The sequence below is a fragment of the Camelus dromedarius genome, chromosome 29, assembly GCF_036321535.1.
Source record: "Camelus dromedarius isolate mCamDro1 chromosome 29, mCamDro1.pat, whole genome shotgun sequence".
NCBI classification, from domain to species: Eukaryota; Metazoa; Chordata; class Mammalia; order Artiodactyla; family Camelidae; genus Camelus; species Camelus dromedarius.
The window spans coordinates 18538361-18560810 of record NC_087464.1 but is presented as its reverse complement, the minus strand read 5'-3'; the positions used below and the strand labels follow the sequence as shown (position 1 = coordinate 18560810).

Sequence of the window (22450 nt, the reverse complement as noted above, 5' to 3'; positions counted from 1 at the left end):
ACGCCCTATGACAGAAGCAAGCCTAGGGCCATATTGAAAAGAACAGTTAGCATGTTTATTTTTCTCTCTGCTGTTTAGCCAATATGATAGAGTAGATGCTACTGTAAACCCCCAAGTAATGAAAAAGAGGAGAAGCATAATATGGTATAGAGCCAGGGGAGTGCCATTCTTGGGGTCAAAAACGCAAGTTTTAGAGCACTCTGAATAGGTGAGCTCTTTTTAGGAACCAGCTGAGGAGACAGCTGGTAAAAATTAAGGATTGTTGAAAGCCATTTGGCCTTATAAAGGGCATCTCAAACATCACTGGAGCCTGAGAGGAAGGGACCAATTATGTCAAGAATGACTGGAAGAAACTACAGCTAGAGGCCTGTTATGATTTGATGAGATTTGAAGAGAACAAAACGGCGACTGCTAATGTACCATGTCGGGAACACATCTCCGTAGGGAGTAGGCTAAAATGAGCCACGTGGGCCAATTCAGCTTCCAGTCCCATTTTCCCATTTGTGGGAAGGCACTCGTGTACTCCATCAGGCTAAAAAGAGGACACTTACACATGCATCAATATCTTTTATATACATATATATATGCAAAATCCTAAATTAAACACTAGTTCATGATAGTCAATAGTGTAATAAAAGAATGCTACATCATGACCTCAAATATGTGTGTGTTCACCCACCAAACCACTCACACACAAATACTCACACACACTTACCCAGAAACAACCAGACAGGGACTTCCTGCAAGCAAGCAAGCAAGCAGACAAACCCACCTACTTCCACATCCATCCTAGCCTTTGCCTTGCCAGTTGCAATTAGGAGCTGCCCCTCCAACCATTTAAGACTGCTCCTCACAACTGGGCTTTGTACTTCATTCCCTCCATCTTCTCAGGAAATTTATTGATTACTCTGTCTTCCACTTTCATCCTGGAGCTTTCTCATTGCCTTTTTTTTTTCCTACTGAAGCATAGTTGGTTTACAATGTTGTGTTAATTTCTGGTATATAGCACAGTGATTCAGTTATACATATACATATGTATATATTCCTTTCCATATTCTCTTTCATCATAGGCTATTACCTCATACTGAATACAGTTCCCTGTGCACCTTGCTGTTTATCTATTTTATATATGTAAATAGTCTATTTTATTTATGTGTATAGTCTCATTGCCTTTTAAATGTACCCATGACTCTTTGTCACTAAATAACACCACACACACACAGCTCTCCCTCAACCCACAATGCCTTCTAGCCATCTCCCTCTCTCTGTTTACTTTATCAGGGATCTTGCCACACACACAAAAAAATATGTTCTGTTCATCCCCATTTTGTCACCTGTCACTCTCCTCCATCAAGTCTGACCCCATCTCCACCGCTCCACGGAATTGACTCTGTCACAATGATGTCCCATTGCTGAACCCGGGGCTGATTCTCAGTTCACCTCACTTCACCTCTCAGTGGCCGTGACGCAGTGACCTCAGTTCCCACCACACCCACCACTCCCTCCTGGTTTTGCTCCTGTCTCTTCTTTTCATTGGACTTTGCAGCTCAGTATCCTCCACCCAGCATTAAATGCTGAATGTCCTCAGAGCTCACCCTTCGCCCCTCCCCAGTCCTCATAGGTATGCTTTTCCTGAAGACTTGCATCCACACCCCTGGCTTCAATTCCCTCCATACACAGACAACTCATCAATGCGTATTTCCAGTCTAGATCTCTCCACTTTGCTTCTGAGTCGCACATTCAGCTGTCTATTTAGCATCTGCATCTGGAAGCCTAAAGACGCTGTAAAACCACGATGTCCACAACTGAACCCACGACTTCCTCCTGCCAACTCGGACCTCCTGTCAGCACTCGTCATCTCGGAGAAGAATCCTGGGACTCAGACCTGCCACCGCACTCTCACTTACTCCATCGACAGATTTTTACCTCCTCAAACCTTCTCAACATCTGTCGAAGTCCTCTGCTTCCTCCATCTCCATCAGCATCACCACTCCAGCCCAAGCCCCTGCCGGGAACAGGCAGAGGCTTCCCAGATGGTCTTGCTTACATCTGTGATCATCCCTCCTAGTCTCTTTTTCACAAGACGACTGGGCTAACCTTTTTGAAACAAATAAATATTTTATCATGTTGCTCCCATTTTAATGACTTGAATGGCTTCTCATTGATCTTGGGATAAAGACCCCAGTCAACATGGCCTGCGAGGCCTGACCTCCTGGCCCCTGCACGCCTCTCTAGCAGCGTTTCACACTAAACCCTGTCCTCCCCGGTACCCCAGCTGCACCCGCCTGCCTCAGCTCCTAGAATGTGCCATGTGCCCTCCTGCCACCCAGGGCCCTTCCACACGATCTCTTTTTTCTGCTGGGATTTCTCTTCATGCCATCCTCTCTAATCCCTCTGTTATTAATTCCTCATCTTTAAGATTTAAGTTCAAGTGTAATTGTTTCCAGGGAAGCTTTCCTTGACTTCCCTAAATAGCTCAAGTTCCCCCTATTATATGCTTTCATAGCACCATCCATGTACATCTCCTGAAGCTGCTATAACCAGTTGTAACTTCACATATACGTGTGTGATTATGTGAGTAACCCATTCGCCCTGCTAGCTTTGAGTTCCAAAGATAGGAACTGGTGAGACACTCTCACCTAGCCCAGGGCCTGGCACAAAGAAACATGCAATAAATATTTGTAGGGCATTGTTTTTTTAATGAAAAAACAGAGATTCCTGCTATTGCCAAAGCCAAGGCAAGCTTGGCATCGTCCACATCGTTTACTAATGTTCTTGAGATTCTGGACAACACAGTAAGATAGAAAACTTACACAAGATAAACAAATATTGGAAAGGGAAAGAGAAAAATCATCATCAATTGTAGATAATTATTTACCTGAAGAATTCAAAAGAATGAACTTGAAAACTGTTAGATGCATTGAGAGGCTCAGCAAGTTAGTTAGATCAGATGTTAAAAAAAAAAAAAACCAGTACCCTAATATAAGAGGAATAACCTATTACTATTATATTATAAAACAATCATCCCATTAATATTTATTACATCCATGTGTCAGGCACTATGATTAAACACTTCTGCAACATGATCTTGTTGAAAGATCACATTTAATCCTTTCATTAATCCTAATGAGGTAAGTATGGCTCTTCTTATTTACAAAAATAAACCACTAAAAACTTAAATAATTAGCCCAAAGGGAGTGAAAGACGTAGTGTTCCAAATGGGGCCAGCCCTCACAGTCCACGTGTGTACTATTAGCCTGTGCTGTTGGGAAATACGAAGGTGAAAACGAAAAGTCATAAATGAAACAAGTAACATAAGATACAAAAGAAAGACTCTGGTGAGGAATGTTCATGATGTAGTAAATTATAAAGCCTTACCATAAAGTATTAAAAGAGGTAAGCATAACTTCCAGGATGTATACATCTGTGTACACACACACAGACACACACACACATAGGGGTGCATACGCACACACACAAATACACTCTGGAAGCTGGAAATTGAGTATGTCTGGATTCTTCATACTCTGGAGAATTAAAAAAGAATTCTCTGTTGCCCCTGCAGTACGAAAGCAGACTTATAAAAGGTACTCAGGCATCAGTAATTACAACAAATGGACTTACTTTTGTTTCCTGCACAATGTGAAGGCCAGCTAGAAAGTACGAACACACAGTATCATGATGTGACCAAAAGTTTATCTTTCTGGAAATCTATCATTTGCATATCTATATATATATATATATATACAGATATTTTTTACCAGAAACAAGAATGTTGAAGAAATAACTATAGGTCTGTGGAAATTCTATTTCCTGTGGTTTTCAGTCATTACAGACTTACCCTCTCTGTTATCCAGGGTGAGGGCTAAAAACCCACACTCAAAACCACACGTAAGTGGACTTGTAAAGGCCGAGCCTCTAAAACCACATTAAAATGGATCCCAGAGAGGCAGCATCGCTGCCTGTAAGTAATGCAGTAGAGACAGTAAAACAAAAAGTAACCAAAGCTGCGCTCTGTCAGGACAGGGGCCGTGTCTTTGTTCTGTGCTCGGTGCAGAGCCATGGAGTCTAGCACAGGGCAGGTGTCCAGTTCCCCGCATTTATAGAGGACTTTGGTTTCATGCCCTAGCTCTTCAGTTTTATAAAATTTAGTTACATACTTAAAAGGAAATGTTAAGCTTGAACCCAAGACCCTAAAAACATTATGTTTTGCAAAGCTGAGAAGCTTATTACATGCACTTACAGTTCAACCAACCCCCTCTAAAGAATGACAGTTAAGTTGTTCATTTTCTATTTTGAACTGTGTGATGGCCTCCGACCCGCAGCTTCCCCAGCTGTAAAATTTGGGTTAGTGGGTAACCAAGGTTCATCTTAATGATATTATTCTGAATTATACAACATGATACACCCTCACAAGGCTAAATTGTTGTTTAACTGAGTGTTGAAAGATTGAGTGCTGAACCAAATTGATCACTGTTAAAATTTGTAAAATGTGTTCCAGATACACAAGAGGATGTCAGAAAGCAAATGGGCACCTTCACATCAACCATACGAATATTGAAATGCATTTTTGACATGTGCAAGGCATTTCTCTCCTCACAGCAGACCAAAAGGTCCACGGTGCCAATAAGGATAAACTCAATTAGTCAAGTTTCACAAAACTTGCGTGTTTTAAGTGGATCCAAAGGTCATTCTACTACTCCGAAGTATATACCCAAGAGAAATGAAAACATACATTGTACAAAAATGTGTACACGAATGTTCAAAGCAGTATTATTCATAATACCCAAGACATGTGAATAATCCAAAATCTAAGTGATGAATGGATAAATAAAATGTGATACAGCCATACAAATGGAACAGTATTCAGTCACAAAAAGAAATTAATTACCAATTTATGCTATAACATGGATGAACATTGAAAACAGACTAAATTAAAGAAGGTGGCCACAAAGGACCACTTGCTGTGTGATTCCATCTATATGAAATGTCCAGAACAAACAGAAAGTAGATTAGCAGTTGCCAGAGGCTACCACTAGCAGGGTGAGCGGCAGTTTGAGGGAAAATGGGGAATGATTGCTTAAGGGCACAGGGTTGTTTTAGGTGTCCTAAAATTGTGCTGATGGGTGCACAGCTTTGTGAACATACTAAAAAACAACAAATTGTATACTTTAAATACATGAATCGCATGGCATGTGAATTATATCTTAATAAAGCTGTTGCAGAAAAAAATAGAAGATCATTCCAGTGGGTGCAGCCATCCTGGAGGTGGAACCTAGGGCCACCTTAGTGGGCACCGGGAACTCAACAGCAGATCTTCACATGTTGGCACCAGGCTCCAAAGCAGAAGTCTAACAGACTCTCCCAAATGAATCAGAATTCACCTGATCCTCTTTCCTTGGGCAACTCCAACTGGTCCGTTGAGTTCCAAGGACCCGACATGCCATTCTTTTCCACCTGGAGAGGGCCCTCCCAGTCAGGAAAAGAAATGAGGTCGAGGATGACAGAGTACTAGATGAAACAGCAATTCTATCAATGACCATAGTTAGAAGCCTGAGATTAATACAGTAGATGTGGGGTATGCACACAATAGCAGCACCCACTTCTGCTCCAACAACGAGGGACAGAGCTCCAAGTCTCTGGTGACACAGCGGCGACACAGTGGCTCAAATGTGGCAGAGAGAGCTGCATTTTGCAGTCGTGTAGCAGAAAGCTCCAGACATCTATAATTGCATTTGAGTTGGGAAACATTTTTGCATCTCGGTGACTATGTCTAGAGGGTTTCCTAGACTCATCAAGAAGGTATCAGTCCCCAGATGTCCAAGGGAATATCAGCCTTAAGGTTTCCAAGATACAACAAAAGAAACGTCCAGGATCCTGAACTCAGAGGGAGCAAGAGCTAAGCTTTGGGCAGCAACAGACATAAGGCAGCGTAGGGGCAACTGAGACCACACGCCCTGGAGGGAAGAGATGGAGCAGACATTTAGGATCTGAGTGAGACGGAGAACTACATTTCTGGCTAGTTCAGTGGGCTGCTAGGAACCAGGGAGAAGCAAGTAAGAGAGGGAGAGAGAGTCTGGAGGCAAATAAGGGTTCTTTCCGTGACTTCCACGTGTGTACCTCCATACGACAGGCAGTAGCTTCGCTGAAGCCTGGGGGTAGAGCACATGCCGCTCCATCTGGGTTTACGGAAGGACTGGTGTCTAGGACAGGTGGGTTGCAGGCTGAGTTACACAGAAAAGGAGAAGGACAGATACCATCGAGTCACGGCCACTGGATGGTAAGGACTGAGAATGTACTCAAGAGCCCGGGGAACAAAGGGTGAGAGGCTCGGGCACAATGACCGGGCCATGAGCTCTAAGACCTGGCCGGGGACTCCCAGTAATGGGCTCAGGGCCACCAGGACGGGTGGAGCATGCTCTTGAGCCAATCACCTGGAAGGCCGCGGCCTCCTTATTTTTCCCACCATTGGCTGGGGCCAAAGTCAGAGCACGCCTAGCCTCCAGCTTCAGCCGAGACAGCTGGCTGGAAGGCGTGGTCAGGAGTCAGCGACAGGATGTCAGGGGCCCTGGATTCCTGATGAGATAAGTCTCCTTCATGTGGGTAGAGGATTAGGTTTCCCATTGATTATTTCTGTCTTTTTACTTCCAACCGAGAGAGAACGCTGATCGGGACTCCTGCTCCCTGCTCATCCACTGCCTTTTGGATCCTGGAATGCTGACAGCACCCTGGGGCCAACTTCCACCCTCAGAGGGTCACCTGACTGATTGCCACCTCCTAATCTTAACAGGGTCCCCCGGCTATGCCTGTACTCCACACGGACACACACACATAAATTGTGCTCATCCGTTTGCTCGGCCCTGGTTTCTGGCCTAATCTGCGGGGATGAACCTAAGAATTTTCTGAGGATGGCTTCTGACCTTGAGCTGCATCAGACAGGGCAACCCCAGGCGGCCTCAAGCTGCAGTTCTGATTTATGCACAAGTGCCTTGACTTGGCATTTCTGCATTTTCTTACTTATTCTCTATGAACTAGGGACCTCTCTCTCCATCTCAATTAGGCCAAAGGAACATCGGATACAGTGCCACTATCCTTTATCTTTCTGGAATAATCACAATGAAAAATAAAAGAAAGAAAAAGCATAGTTTTCAGTTGTTCAGATGACTTAACCTCCTTTCCACTTCTGCTAGTTTGCACGTTTGGCTTAACTGACTTAGTGATTTCTCAAGCCATTAGCAACACAAGACCTAACGGTCCTTTAAGCAAAAGATCAAGTACCTCCCAAACATGTCGCGGTGCAGGGGGTGAACCCAGCGTACTCCCAGTCGTAAGTCATCTCACTGTCCTCCTCCTGGAGGGGCACGTCCAGCTCGCGGGAGGCTGGGCTCTCGTCACAGGGGTCCAGGAGGCAAGGCCGCTCGGTGGGCAGCCTGGGGCCTTCACACTCCTCCTCAGGCAGCTCGGTCTCCGTCTGTGTGAAGGTCAGGAGCACGCGGCACTTCACCTCACGCACCTGAACGCCGGGCCCACACGTGGTGCTGCAGGCGGACCAGGGCTCCGGGATGAACCTGCGAGAAACCAGGGAGCCACGGGAAGAGGGCAGTCACTAAAGAGAGGCCCCAAAAGGAGGCGTGGCAAGCATTCTTTGTAGGAAAAAAGGAAATGCGTTCAGAAGGACTGCAATACATTTGGAAAGCTATACTTTTGTGGATGCTCAAAAATCTGTCGCTGACAAATGTTCAGACTTTATCAGCAGCAGAAAGAAATTTTTCACCAGAGGTACACTAAACTTTTGCACCCATTTTATGATGCAAATTCTGTGCTGTGTCCTTTGCAAAGCATCATGAAAAGCTTTTCTTTAACATTTGGCACTAAATAAACCTTTGTGGAGAGACAATTTCTAATTCATTTCTTTTATAACATGGAGATGTTCACCAGCATTTATTCAAGAAATCTTTATCAAACTTACCCTGTCTTAACAGGTAGAGTTTTATTAAAATGTCTCAATATTTAGGAGCTAAACTGTAGAATAACAAATGCTTTCTGTAGAGTAGATGCAGCTTTAATATCTTTTCTCTTTAATATATAAATACACAAAACTTCCGAATCTGCTTGAAAATGTCATAGACGTCACACAGTCTGGTTGAATAAAGCATTTATTTCTTATCCTAAATTATTATCTACTAAATCGGAGCAGATCACCCTATGGCCTATCAGGTCAAATTCAGCCCATCTCTTTCTGCACAGCCTACTAACTAAGAATGATTTTTACTAATTACCCCCACCACCTCCAAAAACAAACAAACAAACAAACAAAAAAGAATGATTTTTATAGTTTTAAATGGCTGGGGGAAAAACAAGGATGATCTTTGGTGTCTTGCAAAAATGACATAAAACTCAACTTAAGTGTCCGTAATTAAAGACCTATTGGAATGCAGCCGTGGTCACTTGTTCACTCACTGTTTACGGTGGTTTTTGTGCTACATGGCAGAGCTGAGTATTTGCAAGAGACTGTTTGGCCCGCAGATCCTAAAATATCTATTACCTGGCCCCTTACAGAAAATGTTTACTGATTCCTGCACTGAATTTAAAAAAGAGATTCAGTAGAGACATATATTTTTAAGATACTCTGAAGGCAACACTTGCATCATGAGATCTTAACAAGTAACAGGCTGGAAAGAGCTCAGTGCTAGAGGAAGTTTGGGAACCTTTGGGTTCATGCATGTTCAATAGGTTCATTTACTGCAAAACTTCTCCCCAAACTACGATACGTGAATGCACACTATCCATCCTTAAGAGGGGAAATTCAGGTGCATCACTTCATCATTTAAGTGGGTACAGGGCTCTATTCGTAGGATAATGTTGCCCTAAATAACTGCAGAAAATGCCACTGAGGTGTTTGCTTAAGATGCAGTCCCAAGGCTTCAAGTTTAAAATCTCAGAAAGACAGAGTTGGAGGGTCTCTCAGGGTCATCCCGCCTTCCTCCCTTCCCTCAGTAAGACTTCATTCCTGTTGTGCACAACAGCACATCCCAGTCAGCACAACTGAAACACCACTGCTCTAAATGAGCCCAAGAAAGAAATATTAGTAACCCCTCCCTGCCCCCCAATTTGTTTCTTGTGTTGAAAATGATTAGTGGGGAACTCTATTCTTTAATTCTTATTCTCTATGAGAGGGTTTGCTCAACTTCCCAGGAGTATTGGAGAAATATCTGTGTTTTTACCCTTTGCTTTGCTTGCTGCTTTCCTGGGGTAAAACTGGAAAGAAGGAGACTGATTAAATTTAAGATGAAGCATCCACACAATTTAAAAGAAGGAGGTGGGATGTGCCCTTCAACAGCTCAGCTGGTAGACCGGAGGACTGTAAAAGAAGGAGGCGGGTCTATATGAATTGATGAGGAATAGTCTCCTCTTGGAGATCGTTAAACGAAACAAGTATGGGGCAGTTCATATATGATGACCTCCTGTCTAAACATTCAAAGAGGGCATATATATGCACATACAGCGTACATATATGATACATATTTATAGCATAGATGTCTATATATGTTAGTATAATTTCTGTTTTCAGGAAGCAATTACAAATGTCAGGAACTGGAGTTTGTAAAGAGAGAGGCTTTTGCTTTTTGTTTTGCAGTTTTTAAAAGGTTTGAATTTTCTAACCATGTGTATACTGTAATTTTACGGTCATTAATATTTTTCTCTTTTCTCCTTAGTAATAAAAACTTGAAATTGGGGATTATGTTTTAATGGGAAGTATTTTTTTTTCATTCCCATTGGACTCCTGTGTCTCAGTGATTCGGAATCCTGAGAGGAGAGTGGGTAAGTGGGAAGGCTCACCTCAGTTTCCAACCAGGCAAATGATTGTTATACCAATGTTTTTCTAGGTGCCCGGGATGTTTCAAGATGGTTGTCAAGGACGCTTTAGAGGTCTTCTTAAAAAATAAATGTCAGAGCTGTCCAAATTAACCATGTGATTTGGAGGAGGAGGGGAGGGGAGCCATGGCAACTCAAAAAAATGTATGCATAACCTAGCATGATTTTCTTCAATGTATTATTATTTAAACAAAAGGCATTATAAAGTTTGTGCAGTTCTGAATCTTGTTTTGTTTTTGTTTCTCCCCCACGGTAATTTTTTTTTTAAGGAAAGAAAGGAACACAGCTGTATGAAAGCATTTGAAGAGCCATATCTGGGCAAAACACAACCAGAGAAACAGAGCAAGTTTCCTATGTTTTTGCACAATAGGAAAACTTTAAAATAATATCAGTTCACGAATATCTGAGGTTGGACATGAGATGATAAAATAACAGAATAAAATGGAAAACTACAGAGGTGAGGGGAAAAACTATGAAATATAACATTATTAGAAATCCAACAAATAATTCAGAACCAGAAGGAAAAAAAAACAGAAGAAACATGGCTGAAGATCAAATTAATGACATAGAGGCAAGACTTGGAAGTGAACGCAGTATTGAGAGAGAGAAAGAAAAGCTTTTAAAGCAGCTAGAGGAGTGAAGGGAGGGCTGGGCGGCAAAGAAAGCTTTTGTGGGTGATGGAAACGTTCTGTATCACGAGTGGGATTGGGGTTCTGTGGCTAGACACATCTGTTCAAATGCATCACTTTAAACAGACACAGTTTATTGTACATAAATTATACCTAAAATGGATGTTTTAATGCCATTTTTAGAGATAAAACGAGACAGAATCTAAATAATCCAATATTGAAAATAATTGGACTCTTCAAGCAGAAGTTGCAACACATGAAACAGAAAAAGTGTTCATAAATATGTAAAAAAATGTGCCTAAAACACAGCTTGGAAAAGTACACTGTCCTCCAGGAAAAGTGATAGAAATGGTTAACATAAAACCTAGCATTTTCAGCAGACTAATGCCTCCCCTAAAGATGCCCACATCCCAATTCCTAGAATTTTTGAGTATGTTACATTGCACGACAAAAGGGGCTTTGCAGATGTGATTAAGGTTATGGACCTCAAGATCAGGAGACCATCCTAGTGAGCCTAATCTAATCACATGAGTCCTTAAGAACGAAAAAAATTTTCTGGCTGGAGTTAGAGAGATGCAGCAGAACATGAGTTAAGAGAGATTCAAAGCACAAGAGGTACTCAACCCCTTGTCGCTGGCTCCAAGATGGAAGGGGCCAGGAGCCAAGGAATGCAGGAGGGCCCCAGAAGTTGAGAACAACTCACGGCCAACAGCCAGTAAGGAAATGGGGATTTCAGCTCTACGACTGCGTGGAACGGAATTCTGCCAACTCTCTGAAAGAGCCTGGAAGTGGATTCCATCCTAGAGCCTCCAGAGAAGAGTTCAGGCTGAGAGACCCCTTGATTTTAGCCTAGTGGGATCCAGAGAAACCAGCTGACTCTACTAGCATCTGATCTACAGAACTGTGAGATAACAAATTCATCTTGTCTTAAACCATTAAGTTTGTGGTGATTTTTCACAGCAGCCAGAGTAAATGAAGATACCTGGCTAAAAAAATGAAACCTTTGAGGATGTAGAAAGAATTGCACAGGCATCTAGGCACAAAAATACAAGTCTCCTATCAGAATAAAAAGTCAGGCGGACCCCAGACTCACACAACATTCAAAACCAGAAAGCAGTGGAGCAAAAGATTTGGGAGAGAGAATCTGGGTCCCAAGAATACTGTGTCCAGTCAAAATGTTATTCAAATACAAAGGCAATAATTTTCTCTAAAATAGGAACAATAGGCTCAACCTTATAGGGTTAGGTAAGGATTAAAAGAGAGTCAGAGTGAAAAGCTCAATAATTACAATAAAATTAAAATGGCAACAACCAGCATTCATCACATTGTTAGCTGGGTGAGATACTGTTCTATGTAATTCACATACAGCTTACCATTTACTCATAACAACCACCCCGTCAGGAAATATTGCTATTATTTCCATTTTACAGATGAGGAAACTGAGATACAGAGAAGTCATTTGTCAAAAATTACACAGTAGCTGCTGGCATTATTTTACTCTGCCTCGGCAGTATCATAGATGAGAGATGTATTTTAAGATTATCCAAGATGACAGTAAAAGGATCCCAGGAAAAATCGACAATACTGTTTGGCGGCATTTATTTATTTTATTTCAAAACGAATAAATAAACACTAATATCCAACTGATAAAAATAATTCTTCAGTATAAAAGAAAAAGAATGTAACACGTATTAGTGAAAGAAAAAATTATTTGGGGATAAATATCAGAAATAGAAGGACATAGCACAGCATCTACTTAAAATTTAATAACAATAAAATTCAGGGAAACATTCTATAAAACAAAAGATAAAAATGTGGTTAAAAAGTCAAAACATGACTGGAAAAACTTCTGGCTTGGTTGATAAAAGACTAAAAAATACAAAAAATAACACAAAGTTTGCTCTACAACAGAAGAAAATCCAAATGAACAGTATGGAAATCCATTCAATGATGAGGAGGAGGGAAGTGCTTTTGTTGGAAGGGAAGTTATGCTTCCAAAACATAGAGGAAAAAAGACAAAGATGTGGGGGGAAACACCAAATGTTAAAAATAGAAAAGAGATGCTGGTGAACCTTTAGAATAAATAAGAAAAACAATAGAAAAGAGGCATAAATATAACAGAAGAAAACTTTCATGTACCCAAGAAAGATTTGAATCTATGTCCTAAAAGCCCTCACTATTTAGCAAAATTATTGAAAAGAAAACAATTTCTGGACTTATTCTGGTGAAATCCTCTAATTTTAAGTACATGGGGAGAAACTCTTAAATCTAAGCTGAAAAAAATGGAGAACAAAAGGAGAAAAGGCAGTTTAGGCTCAAATATTTCTTCTTTAATATCCAGAGCCACATGTTCAGAGTTTTAAGGAAAAAAAAGCAACCTTATTAAACAAGATTTTGTGCTTCTACTCAACTGAGAAGGTCTAAGAAATGCATTCTTAAATACAGAGGATCTTAGAGGTTATCCTATCCATATAATCTCCTAGAAAAACATGCATAAAGATCTACTCCAATTCAATGAAAATTTAATTTAAAAAATTACTGTGAGGGAAAAACAAAAGCAAAACAAGATTCATAACTGCATGAACACTAATATATCTTTTGTTTAAATTTTAAAAGGGAAATTTGACAATAGAAATCGAATGCCTCCAACGTGCCTATCTTCTGGCTCAGAAATTCCACACAGCAAATGTGTCCTAAGGAGACAATTAGGGATGTAGGGATGTGCAATTTGAGATTTGCTACAGTTTTATGTATCATGGTAAATAATTAGAAACAAACTGCAGACAGCTAGAAAGATCTTTCTAAAATGCAATCGTGATTACATCACTTATTAAAAATCCTCCGATGGCTCTCATTGCCTCCAGATGAAGTCCAAATTCCCTCGTGAACCATGGAAGACCTCCAAGACGTGCTGACTTTTCTAGCTGCATCCTTGCTGCCATTACCACCTCCCTATCCTCCAGGTCTCTCTCCACACTCAGTACCTCAATGTCCAAGTGTGTCCCCCATGGGCCAGCAGGCCTATCTGCCATCCCAAGTACCAAACACCCAGGTCTTAGGGCATCACTTCACATGCCAACTCTCCCAGGAAGCCACCCCTGACCCTCTAAGCTTCACAATACCATAATATAGTCACTAATTCCTCTTTCAGCCCTATTAGACCACCTAAGGGTGGGTGAGACTTGAATTCAGGTTTCCTAACACAAAATTGGAGCTCTCCCTAGTATCACATGCCAGAGAACTAATATCTGAAATGCTGGATAATTCCTTAATCTTTCTGCACCTTGGTTTTTCTCATCCCTAAAATGAGAGTAATAATAACACCTCTTTATGGGGGTCATTGTGAGAATTAAATAAGTCAATCCGCATAGGACACGTAGAACACTGGCACAAAAAAAGGCCTCGATGTTAGTTGTTAACTACTATTGCTGGGAGAAGAAAGATGCCTGGAATACAAGCTAATGTGATCTTAGCAAATACAAAGTCCATAAACGGAGGGGCTAAAATAGCAGGAAAGAAAACATACAAAGTGTTCTAAATCTGTAGTATTTCCTTGGTATTTATACATGAAAAATGGGGGAGAAGGTAGCGTGACTGAGGAAGCGTTGTGAATCCCACAGAAACCAGGGAGACTCCAGGGAAGAACTTTGAAAACAACAATGAACAGTATCAACTGTCAACACATTCCACAGCCGAAAGCTAAGAAGGTCAAAACTGCAGTTCCCCTGGCTTAGCTTTATAAGCTGTAATTTTTATTTTCCTAATTAAAAAAAAGCCTTCTGAACATCCGCCCCTCTATGTAAATTCAGAGCTCGGGCGGGCCCTGGTAAACCACAGAGGCAGAAATATTTATCTTCTCCAGGCGGGCTTGGCAGGCTTTCCTCCAGGGATCTGAACTGCAGCTATGTTCATCTTCTCGTTCACTGTCAACAAGCAAGCATCCCCAAACCACAAAAGATGGGGGTAATAAAAGGATGAACTGGAAGCTGAGATATGTTGTGGTTTTGCTTGGAAATCAAGGGAATGAACAGAGTCAGAAGCGGTGGGAGGAAACCATAAACTTCACACTAGACAGCCAGGAACAGGCCAGAAACTGCCAGGCAGTGTGAGTTATAAAGGAAAATTGCAGAGAGACCACAGAGGGAGAGAGGGCAGGAGGGTGGGAGGAGGCAGCCGCTCGGCCAGGGAACAGGTGCTGGGGCCTCCGTCTTCTGTGCTGGAGAGAAGGAAGTGGAGGTCTGCAAGAGGAGAGGGTATGTTAGCTCTGCTCTGGGAAGACGGACAGGAAGCTCCACCAGCAAAGTCAGTGGGGCCAACAGAAAATGCAGGCTTGGGGAAGAAATGGGGCCTGAACCTCCTGTAACTTACACGATGTCTCTCTTTTCCAGTTAAATAAAATGAAGATTAATTTCAGACCTTAAAAGGGGCCCTAGGGTCTAACCGACCCAATGGTTCCCAAATCTGGATGCACCCACCGAAGTCACCTGGGGCACTTGCTAAAAATGCTGCTGACAAATCCATAGAGATGGAAGGTACAGCAGAGATTACCAGGGGCTGGGAGTTGGGGGGTGGGGGGAGTCGGGGGAAGGGAGTGAGTGTTTAATGGGAACAGAGTTTGTGTTGGGGATGATGAAAAAATTCCGGAGATGGATGGTGGTGATGGTTGCACAACCATGCCAATGTACTTAATACCAACGAACTGTGCACTTAAAAAGGATTAAAATGGTCAATTTTATGTTTTGCATATTTCACCACAATTTAAAAAATACCTGGCAGAGTCAAAAGAAAAAAAAAAATGCTGGTGACTGGGTCCCACTCACAGAATGTCTGACTTGGTGAGGTCCAGAAATCTGCGTTTTTTCAATAGCACCACAGGTGATTCTAAAGGAAGCAATTTGAGGACCACACTTTAAAAAATGATATTGCAGTTATCAATAAAAAAAGGCCTTTCTATTTTAGAGATTTATACTGAAATATTTATGAATGAGATGATATGCTGTCTGGGTTTGCTTCAGAGATGAGCCAGTGGGGTGGAGGCAGTGTTGGTGGAACAAATGAAACCAGCATGGCCCTGAGTGAATAGCTGTTGAACTTGGGGGGTGGATACATGGGGGTTCATTCTACTGTTCTCTCCTCCTTTATACATGTTTGGAATTTTCTGTAACAACAAAAAAAGCTTTTTAAAAACCAGGTGGGAGCCGGGTCATTCCCAACAGAGAGGAGAACACGATGAAAGGGATGGAGGTGAGTGGCAGGTTGTTGCAGGCAAGGAACGACCGACAGTTTCATGTGCCTGGAGCATCCCATTCAAGGCAAAGCAAAGAAGTGGTCAGAGATGAGGCTGGGAGCCAGGAAGGGTAATAGCCTGCTCAGTCTTGGCGGCCTTGTGCACGAGCGTTAAATCTTTTGGGGTGATGGGGAAACACTGAGATATTATGAACGCTGGAAAGAAAGATTTGTGCCTTAGCTAGACTACTCTGGGTGAGAGGGTGGATTTGAGGGGATCAAGTGGAGAGCAAATCGGAAGGCTCTTGTAGGTGATTTCAGGACCTGGACTAGGATGATAGAAGGAAAGGAGAGAGAGAGCCAGAACTGAGAAAGATATCAGTAGATGGGTATGACTGTCACAACTCAGCAATTACATATAAGGGAAGAATGAACAAGAGGCAAGAATGATGGCAGAGTTCTACTCTGGGGAACTGGACAGCAAACCCTTTAACCAGGAGAGGACATGCAGAAGGATTAGCAACTGTTATCTCATTGTGTCTTGAGAAAAGATCCTGGTAGGATGCACCGTTTGAGACTGAGAACTCCATGACCCTCCTCGTGTGACAGCTACATACACCCTTGCCGATGTCTCAAGTCCCGTTCCTTTTATAGGTCCCTTCCCTTACAGAATCATAGGAGACCAGAGCTGGGAGAAGATTCCGGTAGCATTTAGCCTAACACCCTCCTTGTACAGTTGGGAGGCCCAGGGGTGGTCACTGACTTGTCTAATATCCTTATTATCTTTTAATTATGTGTCAGGCTGTCCTAACTTCAAATGAAAAACAACAAAAATCAAACACATACATTTAACCACTCCTCTCTGTTAACCTGACTCCCAATCTTCCTTCTTCGTAGTCAAATACCCACTGCCCCATTTCCTTTTTAGAATTCATTTCTTAAAGCTCTGCCACTTTTTACTTCTCTGCCCTACTATGATACTACTCTAAAATTAACTGAGAAAGACCCTCTTGTCAAACAAAACAGCCTTTACTCAGTCCCCACAGTTGTTCTTCGGCTTTCTCTGAGAATGTGAACACTCTTCGCTGCGCCCCTGCTTAAACGGTCTCCTCCCCTGGTCTTTGTAACAATGAGCTCTCCTTGCGTCTGTTCCTTCCTCCGTTCACGATCCACTTCTTCTGAATCCACTTCTTCCTCTAGATCTTCATGCTTCCCTCATTAGCCAAACGCTCTTCCCTCTTCAGTCACTCTGGGGCCATTCACCTGACAGCATCAGCAGTTTCTCCTGGGGTCACATCCAGGCCTGTCGGTAGTCCACGTGGAAAAGTTCTGCACGTGTCGCAAGCATGATGTGCCAATTCTCTTGGCCCGCATCACTAGAGGCACGGTGCCTTCTCGGAGACAAGTAATCCACGTCCGCCTGGGGCTCACTGCTGGGCTGGATCACAGTTAAAAGGGACATTGACAAATGAGAGCCTGTTCTGAAAAGAGCAATGGGCTTGGTAAGGGATCTAAAAACAACAATCCATGAAAACCACTGAAAAGGCTAAGAATGATGAGCTTGGGAAAGACAAGGCTCTCGGGATCCAGCTTTCTCCAAATTTGTGAAAACTTGTCACGTGGGATGAGGCATAGACGTGGGTTTTTTTTTTTTTTTCAGAAAGCAGAAATTTGAAGGCGGTTGTATTTTGACTTAACAAGAAAATAAAAAATCTTGCAAATAACAGAAGAAGGAGCTGTCTCTCAATGCAGTGAACTCTGCCCGTCGCTGAACGTGTTGAAGAAGAAACGCTTGCTCTGAGAGGGAGACTGGCCAGATCACCTCCGAGATCCTCTCCTCTAACGCCCTATGAATCGCTCTCTTGGTAGACAGCCTGTCAGCGCCACAGACCGCACGTGTCTGACATGGAATCAGCGGCCTGTCTAGCTCCTTGAGTCCATCACGGATGCTGGTGTTCTTCCAGCTTCCTAGGCTGGAGATCTCAGGGCATCTTTGATTCCTTGCTCTCTTTGGGTCCCCACCCTCTGCCTCCCCAACGTTTCTTTGATTTGCTCTTGATAGTTACAACACAGACTTGCCAAATCCCACGTGGACAGAAGTCATTAGGTTTCTGAGTTGGGATGGACCCTGGAGAGATCAAGCCCAGCCTGCTCATTAGGAGAATGAGACAGAAAAACTTAAGACCTGTCTAAGGTCACATGGGTAAACATGGTGTAGGTTCTAGGCTCCAAGACTCATAGTGCCATATTCTTTCCATGCACCAGACCACAGCAGCTCTGGGATTTCTCCTTACCATCACTCAGGCCACCCTGACACACTTCACCTTCACTGGTTTTATAGAGACTGGCTATTACTTAACCATGCAATGACTGGCTGACTTGTTTTATATTGTGATGATCCTTGGTCAAACCATATGTATCAATCTCGACCTAGGGATTGCCCCCAATCTCCTAACTGTAGCAGACCGCTGGGTCTGCTTTGAGTTAAATAACACTGTCCTTTCCTACGCTTCTCACAGACACTGCCAAAGCAGGACTGCTGAATTGTGAAATAAAGAAGAATTCTAGCCAGCTCAAGCTCTCTAGAGTCTGCAAATCCAGGCCATTTGGATTTGAAACGTATCATTGTACTCCAATGAGGACAAAAATTACATATATCATGTTAACTGGCCATGCCCTGATTGCTCCCATAAAAGGTCCTGGACTCACGTTGGTTCCTCTGTTGCTATTCTGGTCTCTTCTAGTTCTTGTGCTTGTTTCAGCCAAGGCAATTTAGCTTCCACTGGACCCTTTTCTAAGAAAAAAAGGAACATAAACAACAAGCTTAATTATTGTTAATCATTCAAGAGTTAAATATATGACTGTTAATCTGCTGAAGATTTCATCAATTAAAAGGTCAGTCATGCTTTTCAAATGTCCAGTACGTTAAGTGGCTTCTGGATTGAATCAAAAATGTCTGTCATATTTTTGCTTTGTTTTTTTTCTCTCTCTTTTTTCTTTATTGATGTATAGTTAGTTTACAATGTTGTGTCAATTTCTGCTGTACAGCATAATGTTTCAGTCACACATGTACGTACATATATTCATTTCATACTTTTTTCATTATAGGTTACTACAAGATATTGAATATAGAGCTCTGTGCTGTACAGTATAAACTTGTTTATAAATTTTATATATAGTAGTTAGTATCTGCAAATCTTCAACTCCCAATTTATCCCTTCCTATGCCCTTTACCCCCTGGTAACCATAAGTTTGTTTTCTATGTCTGTGAGTCTGTTTCTGTTTTGTAAATAAGTTCACTTGTGCCTTTTTTTTTTTTTAAGATTTCACATATAAGTGATATCATACGGCATTCTTCTTTCTCTTTCTGGCTTACTTCACTTAGAATGATGATCTCCAGATCCATCCATGTTGCTGAAAATGGCATTATTTTATTCTTTTTTATGCCATATATTTTTTTAATTAACACATTATCAAAATGTAACCAAATCATCCCCTGAGACGGTTGCATATACTCAAGTTAGCATAAAAATGTCTTTTATAAGTCAATACCAGTCTCTGTTGTTTGCATATTAAAGCTCTTCCTTCAACCACATCAGTTTGCGTCCTTTTGCCACAAACTCTTTTTGCCCACTGATGAAGAAATTAATAGAGAAAAGCAAATAACATAGAAGACGGAAACCTGGGAGAAGGAGGAGAGTTTGTGCTGTGGTTTTCTCAGACTTTAATTGCTGTAGTTGTTGAGGGAGATTATTACCAATTACAGTTAGCAGGCAGGAGCAAGCTGCTGGGCTTCTCTGCCCTTTGAAACTTCCTAAGATGTGAAGAAAGAAATAATCTAATTATGAAATGAGAAAGGGAATCATTCTGGGCTGTTCCAGGGGAACCACAGACACTAAGAACCTGGCTATAAAAGGACCGTCAACCGCAGAAAGAAAAAGAGTTTTCACTGAGGAAGTTATATAATCAGGATTTGTACCTTGCATGGAAACCACTGATTTTTCTGGAAGACAGACTTCGTCAAACAAATATGTGTTGAATAGTAGGTTATGAGGCTATTTGTATGAATAATGCACCCAGAAGTAATGAAGAAGAATTTTTACCATCCTCTCTGAAGTACTAAGGACGGCTCCTTGGCACTGACACTTGGGAGTAATTCTTTTTCCATTTCCAAAAGGAAATAGTTGTCAGAGGGTTGGTAATACCTTACAAAAGTACGTAGATGGAAATAATCATGTCTAGAGAGGAACATATATCCAAGATATCCAAGAGACGATGCCAAGACTTCCTAACCATGGATGCTACCCATTTCTGCTAACTCATGTGGAACAAATGGGAACTAAAAAAGAATTTCTAAATGCATCTATAAATCTAGATTGGCAGATGAGAGTCTTCATTCCATCATGGGAGGCAGTAGGACAACGATGAAGATGACACTGTCCCTTCCCCAAGAAACTTACACTGCAGCAGAAGGCATGCATGAAATACCATGGGAACACAGAATGAAAACCTCGGGGGAACCTTCCTTTCCTCTTTCTCATTTTCATCCTCCTTCTCCATTTTCTTCAAGGCAGGGACTGCATCAAATTATTTTATGCCTACCAAGGAATATTAATATAAGCCTAGAGAGGTAGGAGCCACTCTACATGTACTGAATGAACAAGAGCTCAGTTTCCCCTCCAGATCAATTAATCACACAGGTCTAACTTCTTTATCTAAGTGGACAGGTCCACTGTAATCTGTCAGTAAAATAATTTTTATAAGAAAGCTAGTACGTTGAAATGTAAATGCTGCAATATTAGTATGAGAGCTGGAAAACACCATTTAATTTAACTTTAAAGTGCACCACAGAGTTACCTTTTGGCTTATAACATGGGATGGGAACGACGCACTCTTCTTTGATGTGTAACTTCAGTTGTGGATTACAGCCGCCAACGTGCTGGCCATGATGGTTGATACAGAGAACAACCCGGTACCGTAACCCTCGGCCACAAGTCACTGTGCACTTCAAAGACGAGAAGAGAAGCCAATGAGATTCTTTGAAGAGATCCACAAAGATATTAATGTCTCAGATGCAGGAGAGCCACTGATCTCCATGAATATTAGATGCAAAATATTATGGAAGGAAGGAGGTGGAGGCTGATTCCCCATGATTCTTATGCCTCAGGGCCCCTCCCTAGCAAAGCCTCCTTTCAATTCTCCATTTGAAAAGTATTTCAGATGAGGTCACAGCGCAAGAAAAATTGAAATGCCCTGAAATCTTTCCACTCAAATATGAAAGAATCCTAACATAGGTTTCCTCAAATTTGATTAAAAATTCACATGACATCATCCAACACAATGCACGAAGATAAAAGAAACTTTTCTAAACTATTAATTAAAAATATCAAATTTTGATCAATCATGTTAGAGGACTGTCGTTCTAATCTGTGTATGGAAATTGATCATGCAAAACTACTGTCACGTGAAGAGGACATCAAAAGAACTCAGCCAAAAAGTTTAGGAAAACGTGCTACAGATACATCAGGCAGTTAAAATTAATGAAGATATTATGCTATTTTCTCTGCATTCTTACAAACTTTGTGTTGTCAGTGTTTTTTTTCCCCTTGAATTATTTGTGAAAGATTTGGAAGGTATTCTTGCCTATGAATGGAATATTCTCAAGTCGTGGACATCAAGGATTTCTTTTCAATTTATCTACTTATGTTGGTGAGTATGTATGTATGTATGTGGGTTTATTCTTTAAATCAAGAGTTTATTTTTTAGGACTGTTTAAGGTTTGTAGAAAAATTGAGCAGACAGTACAGGAAAGTCCATCCACCCCCCCCCCAACACTGTTTCCCCTAGCTTTAGTACTGCATTAGTGTGGTATCTTTGTTACAGCTGACGAACCAATACTGGTACATTATTATTAACTAAAGTCCAGAGTTCCTATTACGGTTGTCAGCTTTCAAAAATCTGTAATTTCTTACAATTTTTTTCTTTTTCTAAATAAACATTCTCTTAGATGCCCAATATTTGTGTTTCGTATTCTTTCTTCTTAAAGAGTCACCTCCATACTGCATACGCTTCAGGCCCCGCCAATCCTGGATCCACCCATGGGAGAGGCTGGAGTCCTTGTGCATGCGCTACAGAGCAGGCACTGTTCTGCAGATGTGATCTCACTAATCGCCCGACACACTGGCAGGTTAACGGCTTCATGCCCATTTAACAGGTGAGCAAACAAAGGGCCCACCACCTAAGGACCTTGCTCACGGTTACATAGCTCCTAAGAGGCAGAGTGGAATTCCATCCCTGAGTCTCCTGTTGTCAAAATAAGGGCTTTGCCACTGCTTCATAAAGCTTGAAGACTCTTTCCTGAGTCCATGGACGCTGTCTTAATTGTCACGGACACATTGCAGAGGACGTGGAGGCATTTTTCAGCATATACCCACCTCTAGGGAGAGCAGAAGAGCAGGAAACCTCTCTTATTCATCACGACACTCTTAGGAGCACTGAACAAATACTGATATGAGTTCAGTGAGGTTTGAGATTACATCCTACGTCTGGGAAACCGACTCACCCACCCCCACATGTACCAATTTGAAATCCATGTGATCTTGAGAGGCCATTTTACATTGGCCAAGTAGGAAAATATTCTGCCCAAAGAAAAAGAAAACAATACGGTTCTAAGGTCTTAACTAGCCTGGAACTTGGTCAATCCAAGGGAGTATTGTCTC

At 41.8% G+C, this 22450-nt stretch overlaps 1 protein-coding gene across 2 annotated transcripts in view; it reads right to left on the bottom strand.

Moving 5' to 3' along the window:
- The window catches only part of ADAMTSL3 (ADAMTS like 3), a 260077-nt gene that overhangs the window by 78378 nt on the left and 159249 nt on the right, over positions 1–22450 (bottom strand). For both annotated transcript variants that reach the window (XM_031440672.2, XM_064480638.1), the window contains exons 13-15: positions 20589–20736; positions 18441–18525; positions 7279–7568 (exon numbers count right to left, since the gene is read on the bottom strand). In XM_031440672.2, coding sequence (XP_031296532.2) covers positions 7279–7568; positions 18441–18525; positions 20589–20736 — 523 coding nt within the window. The remainder of the gene's footprint in view (positions 1–7278; positions 7569–18440; positions 18526–20588; positions 20737–22450) is intronic.